At 34.7% G+C, this 18,216-nt stretch overlaps 1 protein-coding gene across 1 annotated transcript; it reads left to right on the top strand.

Annotated features, from left to right (window-relative positions):
* The first annotated feature begins 522 nt into the window (after nt 1-522).
* Nucleotides 523-17,990, top strand: LOC149948735 (uncharacterized). The gene is made up of 4 exons (XM_090172484.1): nt 523-718; nt 9,150-9,439; nt 14,734-14,799; nt 16,654-17,990. The coding sequence occupies exons 1-4, from the start codon at nt 577-579 to the stop codon at nt 17,062-17,064; spliced, it is 909 nt and encodes a 302-aa protein (XP_090028610.1). The 5' UTR covers nt 523-576; the 3' UTR covers nt 17,065-17,990.
* Nucleotides 17,991-18,216: the final 226 nt, after the last annotated feature.

An 18,216-nucleotide genomic window follows, 5' to 3' on the forward strand; every position in this document is an offset into this window, starting at 1 on the left:
TTTTTCCTAGTATACGCGATATCCGGCGGGCGCTCGTGACGTAGCCGGCGTATGGCATGACGTCATTTTCCTCCCCTTTCGACCGCCCTCCTCTCTCTCTCTCGAGGTGGCCAGAATTCGAGAATGGAGGAAAGGGGGGGGGGGTAGACGACGGCGATGGAATGAATGTAGAATTAAAGTTACGACGCGAACGGGGGGGGGGGTGAAGTGAGAGGAGGGAGGAACACCTATAAGATGACTGAGAGTAAAAAAAATATCTGGCTTTAGTATAAAATATCCCCGCGCTCATGGGTTGGCGTTAATGTCGACGCAAGTACTTTACGGAGGAGACGCGATTCACTCTTTTTCGCGCAGTCTCTAAGGATCCCCATCAATTGCCTACTGTCAGGTCTCTCTCTCCCATTCACTCCAAAAGCGGAGAGGAAACTTGATACGGCGTTGGCCCTTTTGTTTTATTGGCCATCAGTGATTTAAAAGCGACCGCGTTGTCCGGTTTGTCGCGGTCGGTTTGGTCGTCAATGATATTTAATATTATTAATTAACAATTGTTATCCAAATCGGTTCTCGCTGTCATTGATGGTCCTTTCCGGGACCTCGTTATTCGCGTCGGACTTGATGGAGAATTTCGGGAAAAGGACTAAACGTTATTCGTCCAGAAACGTTCTCGAAGATAAATACGTCGTCGTCATTCCTAAGGAATTCGGATTCTGTTTCGTTGGTAAGTGAATGATTAATTTTTAATTAGTTTTAATTTAACTGACTAATTTTTTCAATTTTATAACTATAACTTTTAAGCCTATTTAATTTGTTTTTAAAGTTTTAAGATAGTTTCATTTGTAAGAATAATTATAATTGTTGTATTGTTTACATATTTATTAGCTTATCCTTCAAAAAATATTTTTGTCGATACGTTCCAACTTTATTTTTAATTTTTTTTTATGAAATTTACTAGGAGTTTCGAATATTAAAATCCCTTTTTTAAAAAAATTATTATTCAAAAATGTTTTTAAAAAATTAAGAAATATTTATCAAAATTGTATGCTCTTGAAAGTGTTTTATATTTATTATTCGCGTTGCGGTTAATTTTTTTATATTGTCAAAATTCGTTGACATTAATAAAGCTAAATAAATTCATCCGAACCTCATTTGTAGAAATATATGCCGTTCGTATTTACACTCGACTTCGTAAAAACCCGATTTAGCGAAAAGGTCGGATATCAATAGAGACTACTAAATTAACGATCCTTCCTTCGCGATATTTTGTTTCATTATTGAAAATACGTAGAGGAACTTATGTTCAAATACAAATATCTATCCCGACTCCTTTACAATTGGAAAACCCGGTACCCGTTTCGTCCTGTGATGTAACAATTTTTAACGGTAGTAGACCGGCCCGATCTCGTTGACTATTCGCCCCCCCCCCCCGTTATTCTCCACCCCTTTTTTTGTAAACCTTTTAAATATCTCTCGCCCCCCCCCATCGAGTTAGCAGCACGTGGTCTGTGAAAACACGTGGGTACAAAGGCATAAATCCTTCGTTCGCCGACTGAACTTCGAAACGGCGGTTTGTTCGTCTCATCTCCTGGCGTGGCGTGGCTTGGCTGGGATGGGTACGTGAGTGGCCCGCGGGCCAGCACCCCGAGGGCCGCCGAATCCCGTCTCTCTTTGATCCGAAAACTGGAGGGGATGGCTATCATATCGACGTGACAGCGACTACTTATCATCAGTTAACTAGGATCTAGTAATTATCGGCCCGCCTTGGACCGCAGTTTATACCCAAATCGGTTCCCCCGTAATATTTTGTGTCGTTTCTGCCCCCCACCTCCGCTCTCTGCCCCCGTGTGATGAGTTTACTGGGTTCTTCGCGTTACCAAAAAACTTTGGGCCAAAATCTTGTTTTCCGTTCCCGTGATTAATAGTTATAATTTATAGCATTCTTTTTCGGCGAATGTTTGAAGAGGATATTTTCGGGGAGTGATGTTCGGGGCGGGTGGCGTGTATTTAAATGAGACTCAATCAACTTACCCCCCACATTACGTTTTTATTCATAATAATGTTTTTATTTTATTTTGTAGAGCTATACAGAATAATTATCATAAAAATATAATATCTACAGTTAATTTTAAGCCATTTATTGTAATATTTTCAAGTTGAACAGATTGGGCTGATACATTAATAAATTCAGTTGAAGTTGATTTAAAATCGTATTAATAAATTCGAAAAAATATTAGGTTTAAATTAATATATTATTAATTAAATCGTAAAAAATATTAATACAAATATTTTAGGGATCAATTAGTATCGTATTATTTAAATCATGAAAAATATTACTACAACAATATTAATATTTCTTTAATGCCGTATTAATTGAATTGTACAAAATATTACTATAAAATATTAGGGTTTATTTAATAGCGTATTAATTAAATCGAAAAATATTATTACAAAAATATTTGGGTTTAATAAATATCGTGTTAATTAAATCGTACAAAATATTACCAAAAATTTTTAAGATTTAATTAATGTCGTTGTAATTAAATCTTAAGAAATATTGCTACAAACTATTAGGGTTTATTAAATGTTGTATTAAATCATAAAAAATATCACTACAAAAATTTTAAGGTTTAATTAATATCATACCGTATATTACTACAAAACAGTATTATACAGGTATTGAGATTATTAAAAATTTAATTTTACATCTCATTTTCTTGGTTTAAATTTTTGTATATTAATTTAATAAATGTAATTAAAGTTGCATTAATAACGTACGAAATACTTTCACAAAAATACAAGTTTTAGATTTTATTTGTGCGAAAAAATGCGATCTTTAGATTTGTTTTCTGCAAAAATGTAATCTTTAAATTTACATGTCGTATTCGAGTGTAACTGCTTTAGGCTGTTAAATTAATAAGTATAATAAAGAAGAAATATAAATTTAATTTTATATATTTTATGTTTGTGTATATAAATGCCATATTAAAATTTTAATATAAATGCCATATTAAAATTATAATATAAATGCCATATTGTAATTGTAATATAAATGTCATATTAAAATTTTTTACTCCAATTTAAATTTTAGTTTATAAAATTAATTCATACAAGTAGCTTTGAATTCATATCGTATAAAATATTACTACAAAAATATAATGTTTTGAATTTCATTTGAACCACATATGGGCGTTTTATAATTTGTTATTTAAAACGGAACTTTATTTATAAGAATGAGACCTGTAAATACGTGTTTTTCTCCTGGTGGTACTCGTTAGAGCTTATCCCCATAACAAGTGACCATTACAGAGAGTCGCCTTCCAGGAGAAATACTAAAAAAAACCTTATATTTCCAAATATATATTTTATCTCTTTAACGAATTTTTAAATTGATAAAAATGTTAGATATAAAGTAAAACATTTAATGTAGGCATATAATTGCGATTCGGATGCATGTGTGATATTTTGACATTTTAATGGGGGTAATTCGGAAAAAAAAGCCAATTTAGGGATGCCAGACTCTTTTTGAATAGAACAAGCCAGATACGTTGCTACCGTCCCCGTCAAACCCAAACCCTTAATGTATTGATGTCTTTAGCAAATCCTGGTAATATTTTATCCAGGGAAAAATTGAACTAATTCTTCAATATTTCGACTCGAAGCTGACATTGATAAATAAGTAGTACAATCTCAATTTTGGGAAAAACCATCGGTAAACTTAATTTTGCCATTGGTCAGCGAAACTCCTTCACTGGTCACTGATTGGGGTGAAGTAGAGTTCCAGGATGTTAGTCGTATTTATTTTCTTCGCCATGGTTAACAATTCGTCTCATCTCTCGTCCTTCCATTACATCGAGACTTGAACTGGCATCATGTGCACGTAAAATTAATAAGTACTTAATAATAAGGGTTGACATATGGTATCGTTTAACTTCAATTTTAATCTGGCATCCATATGGCAAATTTTACCCTTAGTTTCGTTGTATTATATTCTTTCGTTGTAGTGTGTTGCGTGTTTTTATTTCGGGTTTATCGTATTTATGATTACAATTGTCTGGGTTATGTATTTATGTAATTATGGTTATTATTGTCGGGGTGATATGTTTAACGTTCATAATAGGCGCTTCAATAAATACCGCTCTCTTTTTCCCCCCATCCTACGCGCATGCGTGCGATTCACTGAATAAAATAGTCGCGTGTTTATGTTAGTTTTATTTGTAAGGCTAAAGTTGATAGCGCGCGCGCATTTTTTTCTTTGAGGAGGCGCGTGCGAAATTTAACGAGCCCTTCTATATTGAAATATTGAACAGCGTGCGCTTTAAAAAGTAACGCTTTTACAAGTATGTCCTGGATCTCTTCTACTTCTACTTAAATCACTGAACAAGTTTTATTTAAACGTCTATTGCAAGGTTCGAAAAAACCCGGGTTTTTAGTGGATTTTTTCATTTGGATGGGTATTTTATTTTAGTATACAATTTCCATATTTGTATTAGACGATATGTAAAAGTATACGGCAACTGCAAAGCTGAACCAAAGGACTGGTAGGAGTACTAAGTTATAAAGTTATAAGTTTCAAGTTAACAAGCAAGTTAACTTTCTAAAGTTTGTATTACATTACAATTCAGTCTAAGATAAGTGGTCATTGCGCATTGAACTAGTCGGTTTTTCATTTAAAATCTGATGGGTGGATTTTTTTAGGTTGGGTTTTTTTGTTTTCGAACCCTGCATAATTGTCGGGGATATTTGGGGGGTTAGTATTGCGTATTATAATAAATGTTAAACTCAAATATGGAAAACTACGCCTTATCACTCCACCTAAACTCTAGTCGCTCAGTTATAGTACTAGTAGTTAATGCTAACTGCGTATTTAGTATATAGTAAAGTATCAAAAATTGCGACTCTATCATTTAAAATAAAGCGCACTGAAAATGGAATATTTATCGAAGATATATTAAACCATTTGTATCGGTTGTATACTATTGGACCGAATCCCGTTTGACCGAATCCCATTGAACCGAAAAGTATTTTCGTTTATAGCCCAACATGGCGGGATTCAGTTGAATGGGAAATTTAAATCTGGTTCGTTTTCACTTCGGGTAGGTTAGTTCAGGTTGGGTTAGGTTAGGTTAGGTAAGGTTGGGTTGGGTTAGGTTAGGTTAGGTTAGGTTAGTTCAGGTTGGGTTGGGTTGGGTTAGATTAGGTTAGGTTAGGTTAGGTTAGGTTGGGTTAGGTTAGATATGGTAGGCAACTATTTCACGTCGGGTCTTATCAAGGTTATTTTCCAAAATTAAACCCGAAAAATATCAAATTTCAAGGGAAAAAGGTCTAAAAATACACGTCGGTACGAAATAATAAATATTTAAGACATAGTTTAGTCCAAATTAGATATACTATCGTCACGTAACCTACGATATATAAATATGTATCACTAACGGTATATTGAATGAAAAACGCGCAAAACGCAGTTTTCGGTCGATTGGAATTCGGTTGAATGGTACATTCGGACGAATGGGATTTCGGTCTATCACGTTCAATTGATTTGCCCTCGTTTTTTGTCGACGCTTAATCGTGAAATCTGTAATCCGGGTTTACACTGGCTTCTTTCCCCCCTTCAAGAATAACAAATTGAAAACGAAAAGACGGCGGAGAAACCTAAATAGAATTCGAACCCAACGCGCCATGATGAAGCATTTAGAAAGTATTTACAAACTTCGAAACTAGGTCTGTCCCCTGATCTCGAAATGTCTGCATAATGATCTCCGTTATTTTCACCGGCGCGTTGCCACTCTCTGATGACACCTCTCAAAGTGACAGAGATGGAACGGCCATGTTCCAAAACACGCGAGATACGGTTATTCTTCGTAAGGTTTCGTATCCGGGTGCACTCGTATTCTAGCCTCTGAGATAAACGTAAAAAATACCTTTGCCAAAGAGTTCCCACGCACTTTTTTTCCATTTTATTTCTGCTCGGTTTCTTAGACTTTATATACTTAGTCTTTAAAACGAGAAGTGTTTAGCCAGAAACCACTTAAAAAATTTAAAAGTAAGGCTTTATCGGTTTTACCCCGAATTGTTTATTTATTCCAACTTTTTAATTTTCTCAGCTCTTTATCGTCTTCAAAGATTTTTAGTTTCACAAACTTGATTTAATCATAGCGCTATTATCTAATAATTTACAAAAATTCTTATCGAAATCATTATTTAATATTTATTTTATAAACGTACAAAGAACCCTGTGAAATCTGTTGGTTTTATACACTAATTAATTATATAATTAATGAGCTCAAAGTAACAGGATTCTTACGTAAGGCTAGTCAACAGATTATAAGATTAATAGCAAAATTAACGTATATTATACATTATTATTTTTATTAAATTATATATTTTGTATTATATGTAATATAATATAATTAGCGCAATATAATTAACGTAATAAGAAACAATAATGAATTTAGAATTAAATTTAATTACTTTTAAAGTGACTCGTAGATTAACGCATTTTATCTTGTAATTCAATTTGGAATATTAGTAGAGAATATTAAATATATGCGGATGAAGATTTACCAAATGATCTAAAAATTAAGACAACTTGAGTTTAGGTTTTCACTCGGCAAAAATAATTATTGTAAGAGGTAAAAAGTGAAATAATTAGTTTAAGTTAGCGAATATTCTTGGGCCAAACCCACTGTATGCCATTAAGAATTGTTTTAAATATTTAATTAGTATACGAGATGGGCTCCAAAAAGTAATCAAAACAAACTTTAAATAATAACTTCGGTAGACGGCGCTGCGGGTCAAAATATCCATTAACAAATTTAACAATCGGTGTTAAACTCCTGTAGTGGCAAGAATTTCCCACCCAAATTCTTAGATAAGTCTAATATTAAAAATTATACTCATCGAGACTAGACTTGACGCATTTTTTCTCTACGATACCGGTATTTAATTGCGTTTATAACTTCATTAAGGGAGTTATTTTTTATTTTAAGTCTTTTTTCTCTCTCTCCGATTATTATTATTATTAACGCGCCTCTTTTTATTATTAAATTTATTATTTATCTAATTATAGACTTTGCTCAACCAAAATGATTTTTTCCCGCTCGTTCCCGTACCCAACCCAACTGCAGGAATTTCTTTTTTTTTAATAATTTTAATTTTTTTTTAAATCGTTTATGGAAAAATCCACCCATGCTAATAAAACTCGATATTATTTTTCATATAGTACTGGTAATTAAATAAATACCATAGAAAATATATTACTGTTGGTCATCGTTTTGTGAAACGTTTATTTTAAATTTTCAATAAGGAACAAAATATGGTTGTTAATTTTCCGGAAAAATAAAATGCGGAAAACTTTCCAGAAAATTTTCCGCAAATCGGAAAAATAAAAAAATTAAACATAAATTACTTTTCAAGGGATTTTAATGTTTTAAACTTTTTATCGATTTAAAATGACTAATATCAGTAAACATAATACAAAACATTAATAGTGTTACATTTCAACCAGTTTAAACTAGTCTATAGGTTTAGTTTTACTTTTAGATTAGAAAACATTAGGTGAAAATGCCGCTTTATTTAAATTTGCAAACAATATATTAGACAAATCATGGAATGAAAACGTTTTTAATATTTTTCGGAAAAATACGGAAAATTTTCCGGAAAAAAGGCCTCGGTCATTTTCCGGAAAATTTTCCGACTTACAACAGTAGAACAAAATATATATGATTAATGAATGTTATGGATTTTTTAGCAGTTTACGCCTACTTTACTAGCAGGTAGACTTTTATTATATATATAATAGTAATATTTTATTAAAAAAATATCATTGTTTTTAATCAATAAAATATTATTGTTATAAAATTTTATCGAACATAATTAATATTAATCAAATTTTATCGAATAATATTAATATTAATCTAATTTTATCGAATAATATTAATATTAATCAAATTTTATCGAATAATATTAATATTAATCTAATTTTATCGAATAATATTAATATTAATCAAATTTTATCGAATAATATTAATATTAATCAAATTTTATCTAATAATATTAATATTAATCAAATTTTATCTAATAATATTAATATTAATCAAATTTTATCGAATAATATTAATATTAATAATCAAATTTTATTGAATAATATTAATATTATTAAATTTTATTGATTAACAATAATAACATTTTATCGAATAATATTAATATTAATCAAATATTATTGAATAATATTAATATTTCATTGATTAGTATTAATCAAATATTATTGAATAATATTAATATTTCATTGATTAGTATTAATAATATTTTATTAATAATATTATTTAAAAGTAATATATCATTTGTACATTTCTATCGTTGTTGTAGTCAATGAATGGTTTATTGTGGAAGAGATTGCAATGTTTCTCTCCTGTTTCCAAAATGCGGAGTCACTGCTCAGGAATTCCCCAAATTTTTGCCTGTTCCCTCTTTAGCGCCGTGCCCAAATGAATACAGTCTCCTCTTCCTTTCGAAGCTCCCCAATAACTTCCACTCTCTTCGCTTTTCGGACCTGTTCGGACATGAAATGTTTCGAGGTGGACGTTTAGAACATTTAGCCCCGCTATTTGGGGAGGGGTCATTTCCTTCGTGGGGCGGGGGGGGGGGGAGCCACCCCAAAACTCACTGAAATATTTTAAGGCCCTAGTCATAGGACAGTTTTCGTAAAAATGAGTGTCGAGTAGATTTTCGGAAAAGAAAATTACCTCTTTTTGTGTAGGATACGACAAAGATTTCCTTTGAACTCGCCGTGTTTACAATTCCAAAAAAAAAAGATTCTTTACTTCGGCTCCTAAGCGAAATTATTTGGTGAAAAACACCTCAATAAAGATGTCAATATTTTTGAACCTTCGAATCAGCTTACACTCTCTTTATTGTAAGTGTTAAAATAAAAACGAATGGCTTTAGTTAAAGAGTTAGTTACGACGTCACAATGACGTTCGCGACGCCCTCTTTTAAAGTTGCATAAAATCAACAAGTTTCTTCATTCGAATTTCCAACGCGGGAAATCCCCCTTTCGAGTCGTTTGTCGGCTCTTACGCAACATTCGCGAGTTGTTAAATCCATTCTTGGCATAAACTATTCTTTGGAAACTAACGAAATTTATTTTATCGCAGTTCTGTTCGGAGTGACGCTGTTACTGAGCACGGCTAAATGTTCCTCGGCCAGTCCAGTCTGGTCCAAACTGACCAGGGTGACGAGGAACTCCGAAGACAACAACTCGTCCAACCACATCCTGGCTCCGGAGGTGGCCGAGAAGGTCAAGAGGCCTTGTCCGCCGGAGTACTACGAAGACGAAGCGGAAGGCAAGAAGCCACGCCTAGTGGTGGGTCGCAGTTTGACCAATTACCTGCGGACGGGTCTGCTACCCGAAATCCGATTGATAGCGGATCGGTTCGTCAGAGAGGTGAGCTTTCGTGTTCTGTCTTCTTGAGGGCTCGATTAAAATGGTTCCGCAGTGTTTATAGCTAGTGTTGGCTAGAAAACGAAACGATCGGTTACCCATATGGCGATTTTATAGATTATTCGGTACCAGTTTAAAATACCGATTGTCACAGAGTAATAAGATAAAAAGTACCGATACCAATTCGACTCATTTTGAAATTTTTTTAAACCGATTTTCTTAAATACTAGAATTACACTGTAATCTAGCTAACATCAGTTACACATGGTCGGGAAAAATCGGCATCGGGAAAAAAATCCGAAAAATGTGCATCGGGAAAAATCCGGAAAATCGGTATTAGTAAAAGTAGTCAAAATCGGTACAAGTATTAGTAATAGTCGTGAAAATCGTTACAAGTATTAGTAAAAATCGGGAAACTTGATATTAGTAAGAGTCGTGAAAATCGGTACATGTATTTGTAAAAATGGGGAAAATCGGCATTAGTAAAAATGGGGAAAATCGGAATTAGTAAAAATGGGGAAAATCGGAATTAGTAAAAATGAGGAAAATCGGCATTTGTAAAAATGGGGAAAATCGGCATTAGAAAAATGGGGAAAATCGGCATTAGTAAAAATGGGGAAAATCGGCATTAGTAAAAATGGGGAAAATCGGAATTAGTAAAAATGGGGAAAATCGGAATTAGTAAAAATGGGGAAAATCGGAATTAGTAAAAATGGGGAAAATCGGAATTAGTAAAAATGGGGAAATCGGAATTAGTAAAAATGGGGAAAATCGGCATTAGTAAAAATGGGGAAAATCGGCATTAGTAAAAATGGGGAAAATCGGCATTAGAAAAATGGGGAAAATCGGCATTAGTAAAAATGGGGAAAATCGGCATTAGTAAAAATGGGGAAAATCGGCATTAGTAAAAATGGGGGAAATCGGAATTAGTAAAAATGGGGAAAATCGGCATCAGTAAAAATGGGGAAAATCGGCATTAGTAAAAATGGGGAAATCGGAATTAGTAAAAATGGGGAAAATCGGCATTAGTAAAAATGGGGAAAATCGGCATTAGTAAAAATGGGGAAAATCGGAATTAGTAAAAATGGGGAAAATTGGCATTAGTAAAAATGGGGAAAATCGGCATTAGTAAAAATGGGGAAAATCGGCATTAGTAAAAATGGGGAAAATCGGCATTAGTAAAAATGGGGAAAATCGGCATTAGTAAAAATGGGGAAAATCGACATTAGTAAAAATCGGGAAAATCGGTATTAGTAAAAATCTGGAAAATTGGTATCAGTACCGATTTGCCATATCGTTAAAAAGTCAGTTGAAAGTCAAAATCGTGATCGGTATAGCGATAGCGGGCCGCAGTAGCATATTAGGCGTAACGATGAGCCTCGGATCGTTGGCATACAGAGCCCAACCTTTAATACCTTACTTAATTGGTACGGTTCCTCGATCAAAATTCTTACCCCAAGTTAATTAATTTTTCGTAAATCATTAGTAGCGCTTGATATGGAGTAACTGGCGTTAGGCTCGTGTCTTAATAACAGGGAACTGAAACCAAAGATTTCTTTGATCCTCTTCTCCGTGAGCGGATGATGCGACAATTAGGAGAAAAAATCGACGCGCGCCTTTCTCGAAGTGCAGAGGCTACTTAATTATACACGCGCCATAATAATTAAAATGAAAGAAAATTGACTTACAGATCATTACGGAAAACGTATAACGGATTCGGGCAGATGTTACGTTGTTGCCCCTTAATGACGATTAACAACTAATTAGGAGAAAAACCCAGATCTCTCCTGTCATGTTGTTCTCCGACACTTGATATACCCGTTTGCGATCTTAGAAAGGGAAACTCGCTTTTTAAATAATACCATAAGTCACTTTATAAAAATAACAAAAACATCTCCGATTTCCATAGTTATTACGCTATCAATTTAAGTTAATTTAGGTTTCTAAGTATTCTCAAAGACCAGAGATGCCTGATTTGGATCAATTTGATTAAAAAAACCTAATTAAAACAATAAAAATACGATTAAAATCAATAAAATACAATTAAAATTTAAAATCCATAAAAATACGACTTAAATCAAATAAAATACGACTTAAATCAATAAAAATACGACTTAAATCAATAAAAATACGACTTAAATCAATAAAAATTCGACTTAAATCAATAAAAATACGACTTAAATCAATAAAAATTCGACTTAAATCAATAAAAATTCGACTTAAATCAATAAAAATATGACTTAAATCAATAAAAATACGACTTAAATCAATAAAAATTAGACTTAAATCAATAAAAATTCGACTTAAATCAATAAAAATACGACTTAAATCAATAAAAATACGTTTAAAATCAATAAAAATACGTTTAAAATCAATAAAAATACGACCAAATAAAATAAAAATCAACAACCTTTCCAAAACTAAGTACATTGGTTTGGATTGTTAGTAAGAAATTTAGCATTAAAACAATAGGAAGTTTTGTCCTTATCGTAATAATGTTACTTATGACCCCGATTTTAATCATACGAGCTGGAACACTGATCAACAGAAACTTCAAGCAGTCAAATTCAAAATTCCACAGAACAAGTATTGTCATTTTTGCTCAAAATATAATTCTTCCCTTTCTAAGTTTGCACCGAGTATATTCTCATCTCTCAAACAGAAACAAAATGACAATTCCCTAATTTGATATTTTTTAAGACGAAGGCGCTAATGAAACATTTTGAGGAGCGGCTCAAATAATTATATTTTTAGATATATTCACAACAGCCTTAAACATTCTGTTTACATTTGTGGTATTTCTATTAAGCTGCGCTAATGGATAAAATATCTCCGGTTATTATATGGGATAGAATTGTTCAATCTAACCTGTTTAAAACGAGATTTAAATCAGACTTAGACCAGTTCAAGACAAATGTAAAATCAGCTCGAGTTCAATTTAGGACCAGCACTGCGGCACTAATCTAGGACCAGTTTACGACACTTCTAGGACTAGTACAGGATTGGTTTAAAGTTACTCTAAGACCAGTTTGAAACACGCAAAGGACCAATCTAAATTCAGTTTATTACCAGTTTTAGACTAATATAGTGGAATCTAAAATCGGTCTAGGATTAGTCCCGGATCAAAAAAGTACCAGTATAAGACCAACCAAATATAAGATTAGGACCAATACTGAACCAATCTAGACGAGGATAGTACCGGATTTACTGAAGGTGGGGCCCTAATAGGTAAGGAAAGCATAACCTCGCGTGTCCCGAAGCTGAGATTATGTCCCAAGAACAATTAATTTTCAAACAATAAAGCAACAAGCCTGATATGTTTTTCTCTTAAGCCGAATCAGTGAAATATATCCATTGATTTCATCAGTGATGGGGGCCCATAGGCCTAGTAATCCGGCACTGGACGAGAACTAATTTTATGATCCGTTTAGGACAAAGGACTAATTTAAAACAGGCACCAAACTGAAACGATACTATAGGACCAGTTTAAGATCAGCTTAAGACTATTACAGAACCAATCTAATATCAGTCTAGAACCTGCAGTCAGGGACCCAGTTTTTAACGAAACTTTAAGGAAAGGTAACTAAACTTATAGGCCCTAAATAGATCTTCCCTGGCGAGAGAATATAGAGTATAAAGCATATTTGAGCGCCACCTAGGATATCTGGTTCCCTCAGGAACTGTTCCAAGGCAATTGCGAGAGTCGCGGATCGGTCTATGAGACATAAATTAAATTGGGGAGCGGGGAATTTAAAGAATTCGCCGACGCGAGTGGAAAATACGAGGGCAGTGATGAGTACCCCGAGCGAAGAAATATTGCGAGCTCACGGCGTACCTCGCATCAGTTGCTCGGTCACGTAAACCTCCGCCCGCCGTTCACGGTCACTTGAGGGTCAAGAATGGGCCCTAAATCAGGGACAGGAACGATACCCAGTTTTAATTTATAAGCCCCCCTCCTCTGTTTTCGGGGCCAGCGGATATCGCCGCTAAATAACTAGTTTTAAACGTAGCGTAACCGTAAAAAAGCGACTGTATTGACGTCCATTATACCTGCCACGAGTAATTAGCAGTTCAGACGATATAATTAAGATACCCATTGATAAGTTATGTCGCGTAAAAAAATGTCGCGCGCGTAATCACGGTACTCTAGCCGTATCTATCGTAACCGGTATCGTACAAGACCGATTATTAGCGACAGCACCTGGCGCAGTTTAATTACACATTAAACAAAGTGTAGCCCCCCCCCCTCATCATCTTAGGTGTCCTGCAAGGTCATTTTTAGAGACTGGGAAATGTTTTTAAACATCCAGTATACGCGTTGTTATCGCTTTTGAACCGAGTTTGATAATTAACTGGCGCGGGCTTAGAGCGCGTGCTTTTCTCGTTGCTGTATCTATGGGCGACTCAGTAATCAGTTCGATATATCCTTGATAGAGTTGTCTTTAATTGAAGCGTAGTAAACGTTCATCGATTTTACTGAAATTTTCGACGTAGCTTGATCTAGCAAATTTTGATTTCAAATTTTTATTTGTTTTTTCGAGATATTTGGGGTTAAAATTTATAACACGCGTATCTATTGAAAACTATGGCCCCGTGATAAATGGATAAGCGATAGCATAAATTGCAAGGTATACGGGGTAACACGAGGGGTCGGACATTTACCAAAATCCCGTACACTTTGTCTAAAATCTTTGAACTCTCTCTATGGTAAATTAACATTGAAATCCCAAAATCATTTCAAAAAGTAATGAAAAAATCGCCAAAATCTCTACGAAATCCCGAAATCCCGTACAAAATAATGGCAAGTGTCCGACCCCTCAGGGTAACATTTATTTCGGGAAACATTTTAATTTTGTGATAAGTTATGTTTTTAAATATTTATACTTTTTTTAAAGAAAAATATATTAATTTGTTTAAGTTAATTAAGCGACGACTCGGACAATAGTATTAGTATTGTGTAAATTGTGACTAGAAAATTGTAAAAATAATTAAAGACTTAGACTAGAACACTTTTTTAACCTAGGCTTAGTGAAGCAGCCCCTATGTTTTGACCACGGCCAACCCCGATCGCGGAAGCGCGTTATAGAAGTTGGCAGTGCTATGACGAATTTTCGGGAACATTTTAACAAGTTAACTAAGAACAAAACAATTTATGCTATCGCCTATTTTCAATCCCACCAGGAAGGTCTAATTAATACCCATAGGAACCATTTTAATATAACCGCCCTTTGATGGTGTGTAACGAATTATAAATGATTTACAATATCTAAAATTTGGTTTTGTTTCTGCGTCGATAGCGTCCGGAATACTGCAGCTACGACTACGCTCGATTGACTCATTTGAAAAGTCCGGAATCTTTGCAGGTACGTTTTCATCAAGGTGTTTTTGACTTCGGTTAAAGAATTGATTTTGTTGTTGGGGGAATTATTTAGTCGTTGAATGTGTTAATGTAATAGGTTAATATTAATACGTGATACATTTGCTAAACTACAGGAACGTTTATAAATATTAAACCATGGATTTGCTATTAAAGGGACATGATTGAAAATTAAGTAGCCCCTCCTTTTCCGAAAGCCTCGTGTTAGAAGATCCGACCAATCATATTCTAGGAAGACCGCAACAATAGGTGTTTCTATAAAATAAAACGATAGAAATTATAACAATAAAATATTATCATCTACGTCACGAGCGCAAGTTATTTATGCGCTTTACTTGCACGCGAAATTTGCACGCGGGTATCAGATTCAGAAGGGTCTCGCGCGTGCTCTCTACCTTCAAGAGCTACAGCTATGGTTACAGCTAGTGACGTAGACAAAACATTGTCATACGACCTCCCGTATTTTATAGATGCACCTATTTTATACAGGGTGTTTAAAAAGGTTATGCAAAAATGTTAAGGAGTTGTAGGGGGTGAGATGAGAAGTATGCCTGTTTTTCCCCATTTTCCTACGATGAGTTAAAAGAGCGCCAGAGAGCTTCAAAGTGTGGCCCCGGGAAGTAGGCTGCAACAAGTGCAAAACCAAGCTGCAGGGACTTTAAATACTGTTTAAGTTTACTTTTTTTAAGGTGGTTACCTCGATTTGTTAACAAAGTCCTTTTTTTACCTATCACACGAACCCAAACCTTAATGTTCGCGTTTCCTTGTTGCTTGGTTTTGCGCTTGTTGCGGCCTACTTCCAAGGGCTAGTAGGACACATTTTGAAGCTCTCTGGCGCTCTTTTAACTCATCGTAGGAAAATGGGGAAAAAACAGGCATATTTCTCAACTCACCCCCTACAACTCCTTCAAATGTTTGCATAACCTTTTGAAACACCCTGTAGATTACCTCCGCAACTGGACGAGGACCAATTTTATGATTCGTTTAGGACAAAGGACTAATCTAAATCAGTCAGGCACCAATCTGAAACGATACTATAGGACCAGTTTAAGATCAGCTTAGGACTATTATCAGAAGTAAATGAACCGAAGTTATCGAAATAGCGCTCAGAATCGGATGGCGGTTTTCTTAAAAAAATGATGAGAAAATCGAGTCAAATAAAAGCTAATTTCCATCCCCGTCTTTTGACGCGATAAATTGCACTTGGGAATTGTGGGTATAGCTATTTCTATGCATAAAATATGGCTTCCTAAAAACAAAAACAGTTTTTTTTTGCCTAGGAGCGCGCAAAATTTGAAATTCGAGATCAAAATTTATGTAACTTCATAAAGAAACCCCTCCAACATGGGGAGTATAGCAGTCTGATAACTTCGGTTCATTTACTTTTGCTATTATAGAACCAATCTAATAACAGTCTAGTACTTGCAATCAGGGACCAAGTTTTTAAAGAAACTTTAAAGGCCTAGGTTTTCTTATGCCTGTCACCCTTTAAATTTCCTTTCCTTCCAAACAAATACCCTGGTGGTAGGCCAACAGCAGAACACGTTGGTCTACCACCAGGGTATTTGTTTGGAATAAAAGTAAATTTAAAACGTTACTGGCAGAAAAAAACCTAGGCCTTTAAAGGCCGACTACATAAATCTTCGGTTTACTCTGTCTTTCACTGGAAGTAGGCTTACTGCAATACACGTGCGCCATGCAGTCAGCCTACTTCCAGTGAAAGACCGAGTAAACCGAAGATTTATGTAGTCAGCCTTTAAGTAAGTCGCTCTCTTTTGGATGGGTATGTTAAACGTACGATCCCATATCTTAATGAAGCTCTTCTCTGTCCACTGTTCAGAACATGACCGTCAGCCGCGTCATGGAGTACCAGTACGACTTGCTGGTGAGACACGCGGCCAACCTGCTGCACATGTACGACGACGAAAAGAATCGTCCTCTGGATTGCGCCGACGACCGCAACTACGCCAACTTAACGGGCACCTTCGAAGTCCTCAACTCGCGCATGCGCAACATCTTGTGCCACGTCCAGATCATCTCGCACAGTTTCCAATACCAAGTGGACTTCAACGCCACGGCCAACTCCGCCTTGGATGACTCGGGCGTCGTCTCCTACTCCGATTGCGGGTCGAGGTTGACGCGCTACTGCCAAGTCGTCAAGAGTTTGTCCGCCTCCGTCGAGACTTTCGTTCAATACTTGACCTTGACGAACAACGCCGCCTCCGAAGATGGAGGCGCCACCTCGAGGTGACCTACGGTACTGGCCGCGCCTTCATCTTAACACGCTCTATACTTCAAAAAAAAACAGCAACCTCAGGAATATTAGCGAAGACAGAAATTGCAGATTTGTGTGACAAGTTGCGTTTCGTGGATACTTAAAAGAAAAACTTAATAAAAAGTGGTTGAATATTTGCACGTTCTTAAAGGTCACTTGACTTAAAATGTATACCCAAGGTACCTGAACCATTTATGACAACGAAATTACAACTATACAATTTGCCAAACTTAAATCCCTACTTTAAAATATTATTATATATATATATATATTATTTTTTTTTAAAAATGGCGAAGTACTTTTTAAGGTGACAATAAACCGAGGACGATCTTATAATTAGGTTTTTTTTATATAATAACAATTAACCACATGGAAGCAGTGGGGACAAGTTCCTAAACTAAATATCAAAATGTGGAGAATCTCAATTAAATATTTGAGGAGATGGAGGAATCAAAAACCACGCCATTCTAGTGTCTTAATTTTTGCCAAAAAGAATGTTTTAAACTTAAAAAGAAAACGCTTCGATCGTAGAAGCGACATTGCCAAGCAATGATGCCAATTTTGAAACTGTGATCCTGTCAATTGAACCCCACATCTCATACCCCCCATCTTCGTATTTTAAACACTTAATTTATTTTCTTTAATATTAATAGTATGTAGATTTTATTTAAAATTTACAACTTTCTTCATTTTAACCGTATTTATAAAAAAAAAGACACTAGTCAACAGTTACGATCCGATGAAATCATCGACAATTGTTATAAAAACCTGACCAAAATTTCGCTGTCACAAAATGTACCGTATTTCGTTTAAATCAAACAAGTTTCTTTTTTAAATAATTTATTTCATTTTTTAGATAATTTATTGTACATGCGTATTTATTTTCTAATAAGTGTATTATATTTTCACAATGCCATTTTTGCGTGTTTTGTTTGAAACATGAAACGAAGCAGAAAAATCTAGTTTTTTAATAAATAAATGAATATATTTTAAATAATATTTATTGTCGTTATTTTCCATTCGTTAAAAGTACGCGAAGAATTTCGTAGTAAAAAAGCTAATGCGAATTTCGCATGTCGTTGGCCAATTTGAAGTTGGCGATATAAAAACGTATTAATTGTTCGGAGT

This window comes from Leiobunum rupestre, chromosome 4 (genome assembly GCF_980474605.1).
Source record: "Leiobunum rupestre chromosome 4, qqLeiRupe1.1.hap1, whole genome shotgun sequence".
NCBI lineage: Eukaryota > Metazoa > Arthropoda > Arachnida > Opiliones > Sclerosomatidae > Leiobunum > Leiobunum rupestre.

Bases quoted from the DNA above. Each gene is read 5' to 3' on its own strand.
- LOC149948735 (XM_090172484.1), top strand. From the start codon at position 577: ATGGTCCTTTCCGGGACCTCGTTATTCGCGTCGGACTTGATGGAGAAT. The intron at 719-9,149 runs GTAAGTGAATGA...ATTTTATCGCAG, and splicing joins ATTCGGATTCTGTTTCGTTG to TTCTGTTCGGAGTGACGCTG. The intron at 9,440-14,733 runs GTGAGCTTTCGT...CTGCGTCGATAG, and splicing joins CGGATCGGTTCGTCAGAGAG to CGTCCGGAATACTGCAGCTA.